Source organism: Pseudochaenichthys georgianus, chromosome 1 (genome assembly GCF_902827115.2).
Source record: "Pseudochaenichthys georgianus chromosome 1, fPseGeo1.2, whole genome shotgun sequence".
Classification (NCBI taxonomy): Eukaryota; Metazoa; Chordata; class Actinopteri; order Perciformes; family Channichthyidae; genus Pseudochaenichthys; species Pseudochaenichthys georgianus.
The window spans coordinates 26,133,238-26,142,270 of record NC_047503.1 but is presented as its reverse complement, the minus strand read 5'-3'; the positions used below and the strand labels follow the sequence as shown (position 1 = coordinate 26,142,270).

General features: G+C 39.5%; 1 protein-coding gene across 1 annotated transcript; it reads left to right on the top strand.

Moving 5' to 3' along the window:
* The first annotated feature begins 828 nt into the window (after positions 1–828).
* chrna9a (cholinergic receptor, nicotinic, alpha 9a) lies at positions 829–7,212 on the top strand. Its single transcript, XM_034093989.1, has 7 exons — positions 829–874; positions 1,024–1,169; positions 3,804–3,958; positions 4,041–4,218; positions 4,614–4,965; positions 5,526–6,100; positions 6,187–7,212. Exons 1-7 carry the CDS (start codon positions 829–831, stop codon positions 6,355–6,357), a joined length of 1,623 nt encoding a protein of 540 aa, XP_033949880.1. The 3' UTR covers positions 6,358–7,212.
* The last annotated feature ends 1,821 nt before the right edge of the window (positions 7,213–9,033 follow it).

The following is a 9,033-nucleotide window of genomic DNA, read 5'->3' as shown; positions in this document are numbered from 1 at the left end:
TCCTGAAACCTGATCCTTGATCTGCATCGTGTTCGTTGCCATGTAGCGGGAATGACATGTGTCATGACATGTTTGTCTGTGTGTGTTTGTTTGTTTGTTTGTCTTGAAAGACCTGACCAAAGTTAAGAAAGTGTTGCAGTACTGAATGTGTCATTAGCTGTGTGTGTGTGTGTGTGTCCCGGATCACCGCTGTCTACTATTGATCCACACGTGTGTGTGTGTGTGTGTGTGTGTGTGTGTGTGTGTGTGTGTGTGTGTGTGTGTGTGTGTGTGTGTGTGTGTGTGTGTGTGTGTGTGTGTGTGTGTGTGTGTGTGTGTGTGTGTGTGTGTGTGTGTGTGTGTGTGTGTGTGTGTGTGTGTGTGTGTGTGTGTGTGTGTGTGTGTGTGTGTGTGTGTGTGTGTGTGTGTGTGTGTGTGTGTGTGTGTGTGTGTGTGTGTGTGCACTACAGCAGGTTGTGGTCATGTACATAAGTATAGGGCTGCAGTATCACATTTCACACAGTGCCTGTGTGCTATGTGATACTGCACCTGTGTGTGTGTGTGTGTGTGTGTGTGTGTGTGCGTGCGTGTGATAGCCCCAGGTCCTGTTCCGGAGCAGCGATCACACACAAAGAGACAGTGACAGAGAGGAAAACTGCAACTAACAACTAGCGAAGCATTCAGCGCTTCTGACAGGATGTGAGATTTGGAGAGTTTCTCTGTGGTCTCGCTCAGTGTCAGCATGGGAGAATGAAGTTCAGAATAAAGTGACGCTCTGGATTTAGACCTGGGCTGTCTCCGAGACTACTTTGCTGAATAATTGATCCATCGGATTGTGACTAGTTGAAAATGAGGAAGACAGCGCTGATGCTCTGGATCAGCCTTTTGGTACAAGGTCAGTTCTGCATGTGTGTTTGATGATAATATCTGACCAATATCATAAAGTCAATTCTGACCTCTAATACTCTTGGATCTGCAATTTCCTGACATTTCTCTATTGTGACCTCTGTTGTCCTCATCTTCTGCTCTCCTCTTGCCCTTCAGTGTCCCACGGGGCTCAGGGTCAATATGCCCGCAAACTACTGACTGACCTGATGGAGGACTACTCCAACGCTCTGAGGCCGGTGGAAGACACGGACGCAGCCCTCAATGTCTCCCTGCAGATCACTCTCTCACAGATCAAAGATATGGTGAGTAGAGAGCACACTCAAGTACGTAGGCTATCATTAAATGTGCACCCCAGCAACATATACAGCCATTTAAACAACAACAATAATTGTGGTGTGCAATTTCACATTATATTTGACTAGAAAACTCCTTTTGAGATTAAATTGCTTCCTTACAAGAGTGTCCTGGCCAAATCAGCAGCAGCAAATTAAATCAGACACACAGATACAAACAACAGATACAAACAATTACATTTCAGGTCCCAGCAAGAGTATACCAAAAAGTAAGTCTCAGGTTGTAATATTCTAGATAAAACAAGATAAAAAGATCTATCAAATCATCTACAACATGTTAAAGTCTTTAAAAATCGTTAAAGGCACCAAATAAGTCTGCGACAAATATCAAGCAGCAGGAGCAGCATACCTATATCTGTTTTCCCATTCTAATATGGACATTGGGTAAAGATACAGGAGTACAAATATTTTCAGTATCAAATGCAGAGCTGAGACAGTAGCTTCCAGATATTTACGATGTTCATAAATATAAAGGTATCAAGTTCAAGATTGCCTTATAAATAAGGACATCCCATTCATATAAATAGAAGAATGTGTACTTTCTGGTTCCAAAACTTCTTTATAGCTGTAGTACATACACTGACTGGTATATTTAAGTACAAGACCCAGTTTATATAAAGACCCCAAATGTATATTGTCTCTTTTGAAACTTCTGTGTATTTGATGATTTGTTTACACTAGAACCTGAGTTGTTCGGCTGGGTTTAACTGTGGTTTCTTCAGAGTTTAAGAGGATGAATAAATAAATGATTAATGGGAATATCAGAGATCAAGATATGCTGTTGTCATTTATAGTTTTCTATCCTGTTTTCGAATCATAGAGACAACACCCATATACCCACATTTATACTACAAGTTAGTTCTGATCAACTTAAAGGTGGGGTAGGTAAGTTTGAGAAACCGGCTCGAGATACACTTTTTGTTATATTCCATGGAATGCTCTTAACATCCCGATAGCAATGAATATCTTAAGTGCTTTGACAAAAAATCCTTTCACAACCGAAACAAATCTTACTCGAGCTGGTTTCTCCAAAATGAAAATTAATAATATAATAATCATTTTGGAGAAAAGCTATCATTTGAAAGTACACAACCGAAACAAATCTGCCCCTTCCTTCAGACTTCCTCACAGAGCCCCTCCTCCAACACACACAAACGCGCAGATGACCAATGAGGGCACGAGATAAGTTTGTGCCCCGATGGAAGTCTGACAGGCAGGTAGGCTATCCACTTATCTGCCGCGGGCCGGGGCAGATAATTGGACTTGCTTTTTACAGCGCCACGGCTTCCACAGATTAAATATTTGTATATATTTATTGTCAAAGCATTTAATGTATTCATTGCTATCAGGATGTTAAGAGCATTCCATGGAATATAACAAAAAGTGTTTCTGAAGTGAATTACCAACATACCTTTAAATGAAATATGTGAAATAATAAATAAAAATAAACAGATGTCATGAATAACTATTTGAACTCATTTTTATCCTTCACCAATTTAACTTTTAACAGCAGGGTGGCAGTCTGTCTGTGATAAGAAGGCTGCAAAAAGATCAAACACAAGAACTCAAAAGGATTTAGTATTCTAGCAGAATGTATCAAAGATATAAGAAGACTGACACAACTTTGATAAGAAGTATACATTTTAATTTAAGTTAAGTTATTAGACTGCTACAGTATAACCAATGCAACAAGTCTTCAAATTATACTCCATTGTTTCAAGACTGCGATTCATAAAGTAGGCGAAAGAAAGATGGCAAAAAACTGAAGTAATTCAGCAGAGGTAATCTAAAAACATTGGGTTTCAGACTTAAGGCATGCACCTCTAAAGTGTGTTTCGTTAACATGGTGTGTTTCCACAGCCCTAGTTTGTAACTCAAGCTTTCAGTTACATATCTGCATTCCCTGTTACTGAGCTGAGATACACGGGTGTTGTCACTTGATCAGTCTTTGACTATGCTCCTTCAGAGAGAAGGAGACGGTTTTCACAATCCTCCCTGCGACTAATTAATTGACTTTGACATGTGAATCCATGGAGTGTTCCTCATGGATAAGAGCTGGAAACTAATCTATTTGAAAATGTGTGTGTTCATACTGTTTGTATTAACAGTACTGCCTTCAGTCTTGTTTTCCTGAGACCACTGGAGTCCAGTGTTGAATATTAAGCAATACTGGAGTATTGCTTACACTTAACTTTAACCTATGTGCAGTACCCTTCTATACATTTTATTTATTTCGTCAATCATACACAATTCCTCTTTTTCATGTATGTTTAGATTGCTTAATTGATATTTACTTACATATCTAACTTTCCTTTCCTTTTGCATTTGTGCAAAGTGATGGATTATTTTGTAACTTACTTTTCAATTGTTATACTTTATCTATGTCTTTCTTTCTAATGTTACATGGTATTGTAATGTATGTCTTACTTTATCTTTTAATTCTGACCTTTCCTACACATTTAAACGTTTAAACTTTGATTACTTGAATATGTCCAATAAAGTAAAAATTGGCAGCATCCAGTCTGTAAAAATTGTTCAATGTTACCCCTCTCTCTTTCAAAATGTTTTTATATGCGTGGGTAGGATGAGAGGAACCAGGTGTTAACCACATACCTGTGGATCAGGCTGGTGTGGCATGACGCCTACCTGAAGTGGGACAAGGAGGACTATGATGACCTTGAGATGATAAACATACCCAGCGATCTGGTTTGGAAGCCGGACATCGTCCTCTACAACAAGTCAGTAAAGATAAATGTTGTTGTGCACTCATAATGCAGATTTATTTATATCTGACTACATTGTCTCTGTATGTCTGTGTAGGGCAGATGAGGAGTCAAGTGCATCAAGCACTAATGTAAAGCTGCGATATAACGGAGAGATCATCTGGGACTCTCCTGCAATCACAAAGAGCACATGTGTGGTGGACGTCTCCTACTTCCCCTTCGACTGGCAGCAGTGCAAACTCACCTTCGGCTCCTGGACCTACAATGGTAACCAGGTGAGTTTGAGTAGGGGCGCTGACTGAGACAAGGACCTTCTTTCTTCTTTGAATCAGTTATTATTTCGGGTTAAAGAACGTCTTTTATTAAGAATGATCTAAATGCATAAAAATTATGATTCAACTCGATGATGACATGACTATTCTTTTTATCGGTTTAGGATATTCAACATTTTAAGTAGCAAAAAGGAAAATCGGATGATTTTTTTTGTGGGATTTGCAATTTTCTTCTGTTATTGGCTCCAGTTCCTCTGACCTTGACAAGGTTAGATACATTAAGATTGAATAACCTCTTGTTTTTAAACTATATTACTAAGGGGTCATGGTTGTTAGTTACCTTCTCTACATGTACATAATATTAGCGCTTATATCCACAATGTGTGTCCTCTACGCAGGTGGACATCAGTTTGGGGATGGACAGCGGTGACCTGTCTGACTTTGTGGAGAACGTGGAGTGGGAGTGTCACGGCATGCCGGCAGTGAGGAACGTCATGATGTACGGCTGCTGCTCCGACCCCTACACAGATATCACATACACTCTGCTCCTGAAGCGCCGCTCCTCTTTCTACATCTTCAACCTGCTCCTGCCCTGCTTCCTCATCTCCTTCTTGGCCCCGCTGGGCTTCTACCTGCCGGCGGACTCGGGGGAGAAGGTTTCCCTCGGGGTGACGGTGCTGCTGGCGCTCACTGTGTTCCAGTTGTTGGTGGCTGAAAGCATGCCACCTGCAGAGAGCATGCCCTATATAGGTGTGAATGATATACTCTCTTCATTTCATTATATATTATTTATTAATATAGAAGATTAAATCTTTTTTTTTTTAAGTCAATATTGATAGAATATTTTTATATATTATTACCAAGTCACAACTTTACATGACTTTATATCTAATTATTTTTTGCATTTTGTCTTAGTGTCTCATAATTCTTACTTTGTATCTTATAATTATGACTGAGTAAGTCACACTTTTGACTTATCATGTTGTAATTTCTGCTAAATATTGCATGATGTTGTATTGTCATGAGAACAACATTTTCTTTTTTTATCCTTTTTTATTTTCCTGGTGGAAATGGGCTTCTATGTAAAACTCAATTATGCAATTTTGAATTTGCTGTTAATTAGACTGATATATCTATGTTTAAAGATGAGACAACAGATTTCCATTGCATGTCTTTCCAGATAATTGCTGATGAAATAAGCAAGCTGTATGTCATTGTTTAACCTGGTCTGCAAATAAGGTAATTTATCTGTTTTGTATGGGTTGCATTTCCACTTCATAAATGTTTCCTTTCTTTGTCCTCTCTTCTAGGAAAGTACTACATCGCCACCATGACTATGATCACAGCCTCCACCTCTCTCACCATCTTCATCATGAACATTCATTTCTGTGGTGCTGAGGCCAAGCCTGTTCCTCACTGGGCAAAGGTGCTCATCATAGACTACATGTCCAAAATCTTCTTTGTGTACGAGGTGGGGGAGAACTGCACAACTCCAGCGAGTGAGAGGACCCCACTGTACCCCGAGGAGCCCGCCAGCGATGACCATCTCCATGACTACCATCACGACAACGATCGGCACCAGTACAGCAACGGCCACACCATGCCTCACCCCAACAAGCATCACAAAGTACAAGCGAACGGCAACGCCAACAATAGCCGTCACCATTATAATAACCACAACAACCATACATCCGGACTGGAGAGGGACGAGGGGAAGACACCACAGCGCTACCACCACATCAGGAGGGACGAGCTGGACTACCAGGCTTCTCCTCGTCCACAAAACCTCCAGCAGCTGAACGGAGGGCTGAAGGAGCAGCTCCTCTATCCCCCAGAGAAAGTCCCGGCCTGCCCCTGCTGCTGCCCCTGCCTCCAACATAAACAGGTGCTTCTCCATTTCCTCTCTTATCTGATTACTCCTCTTCTTCTAAAGTTTCTTTAATTGCATTCTCTTATCTGTTTCATCATCAGTTGGTGAAGAACATTCAGTACATCGCCAACTGCTTCCGCGAGCAGAGAGCTACTTGTGTCAAGGCTGCAGAGTGGAAGAAAGTCGCCAAGGTGATGGATAGGTTTTTCATGTGGATCTTCTTCGTCATGGTCTTCCTTATGAGCATCCTCATCATCGCCAAGGCATCCTGACAGCCTCCTTCTTCATGATCATCCTTTTTCCGCCTTTACAACATTTATCCCACATCACTGTTGTACCGCAGTGTTCCTCGAGAGGCACCTCATTTTTACTTGAATTCAACAAATCAGAACTGTTTTATATGTGTGTCAGTGTTGTATGTGTGTATGAGGGTCATTGTGGTTTTTGGCTTTGACTTAATGAAGACAAGGTCATTGCAAACAAATCATCCATTTAACCACACGAGCACACAAACACAGAAATTCATCAAAGCCTCTCAGATAGTTAACCTCAGGTGTGCATGCATGTGTGAGGGAGCAGTGGAGCGGTAAGACGATCCAGGCCTCGCTTTGAACATGCCTGGACTCTTTATTATGGATGAGCTAACAGCCAGACCCTATAGGCATTGCATTACTTACACTACGTTTTAGGCAACCACATGATGCTGTTTTCCATAGTCAGTTACAATGAGAGCACCAGCAGATTAAAGTAATATATACACAACATTTGTGTATATCAATTTCTAAAAATGTAATTTCATGAAGAAAACATATTTCTCGCATGCCACCGCAGTGAAAGAATCATCAAAAACATGAAGAAGTCTTGATGAATTGAAGTAAAGGGGAACTGCGTTCAACTACTACAAAACCATCTCATGTACTGTAATCCAAGTCTCACTTATCCAGTCGTACACTCACTACATGCGAAGCACATGCATATTTTTTTTACATTTCATTTTAATCAGTCTCACACTAGCACAAATGCATGTGCTTTTTGGTTGAAATATTATTTGAAACACTAAAATATCTACCTTACGTATGATCAAAATGGGGGCAATCTTCCTCTCCGTTCTTGATCTTCATGGAATTGTTTGCAGGGTTATGACAATAGTCTTTTATGTTTTTTTTTTTTTTAGAAATAAAACAATTGGTTTATCTAAGTTGTGAATATTTGAGGTTGAGAATTGGAGAGAATGTTTACCTTTCTTATTCTACAAAGAGACCTTACTCCTTTTAATGTGATATTTAGATCTTAAAACCTACCTCCAGAGTGTGAACGGTGAATAATCTGTACCTTTTAAATAACTTATGCTTTGCTCATTGGTCCATTAAAACATAAAACTTTGATATAAAGTATGGCTCCACTTCCTGTACCAGCGGTATGCATTACGCTACAAAACACATTTGTTATGCATACATTTTCTAGACCTGCCTTTGAGCATAAAATATCTTTTCATTGTTTCTTTCTTTTTCTTCAAAAAAGTATTAACTAAATTAAATTCGTGCAGATCAAAACATGAGCAGGAAGGTGAGAATGGGCAGATATATATTTTTCAGGGAAAGTGAAAGGTACATAATCAATGCAGTCATTAAATCCAAGATTGAGGGGAACACACACACACACACACACACACACACACACACACACACACACACACACACACACATACACACACACACACACTCACAGAAAACGAATTGTTAAGTAACATTTTAACAATAAATTAATAGTTTGAAGAAATTCTTTCGATCAAAACATTAAATCAGTAACACATTTGTTTCTTCACAAAACGTTTTATTAAAGATTTGAATGTGATGGATATAACAAACAATAAGGCCAAATAAGAGCTGTAGTGATGATGTAATATAATAATAATACAAAAATGTTTAGTGCCTTATGTAGACAAATCAAGTAAAATAAACATCTTAGTGCTTAACATTGTGAGATTATGATTTGAATTGTAATTCTCTTATAAAGTCATAAACTGTTCACCAGACTCAAACTAAAGTAAATTATTATCTCTAAATAGGTGTTTTCATTTAACCCTCCTGTGGTCTTCGGGTCAAATCTGACCGATGTACTCATCAATCATAACTTTTTTGTTTTACATTCGATTGCATTAATGCTTTATGATATCCTTCACAGTAGACATTTGAACATATACAATTGTTGCATTTTGGATGATTTAGTCAACTTTGTAACACCCATGGTGTTCCCGGTCAAAGATGACCGCCATAAAGAAAAGGAATTAGTAACCATCCGGATCAGATCTCTCTCACTCACACACACACAGGCACGCACGCACGCACGCACGCACGCACGCACGCACGCACGCACGCACGCACGCACGCACACACACACACACACACACACACACACACACACACACACACACACACACACACACACACACAGAACAATTTGACACATTTCCTGCTCTTATGTGCCCATCCCCCCACATGGATCACACCTGGCACACGCAATACATGTTCAGTGTCTATTCTTTGTATATTTACTGCAGTTTTTCATGTATACCAGTCTGATACAATATTTACAGTTTGAAAGGGTGTTAAATGAAATTTGGTGATGATTAATGGTTTTTGTGTTAATGTAATAGCAGTTAAAACAGGACCGGTCAAATTTGACCGCGAACACCAAAGTAAGGGGGGGAAAACGAATACAATAGGAGACTTCAATAGCGAACCCAAACTGCCATAAGTTAAATGAATAAAAATAGATAAAAACATCTCCAAACAATTAAAAAAAGTAGAATATGTTTTAAAATCCACTGTTAATCATTTGTATTGCTCATTTGATTGTGGCACAAATTGATCTCAGGCTGTCAGTCTCAGCAGAATGTCACGATAGAAACAATCAATATGTTGTGTGGTAGAGACATCACACAGCCT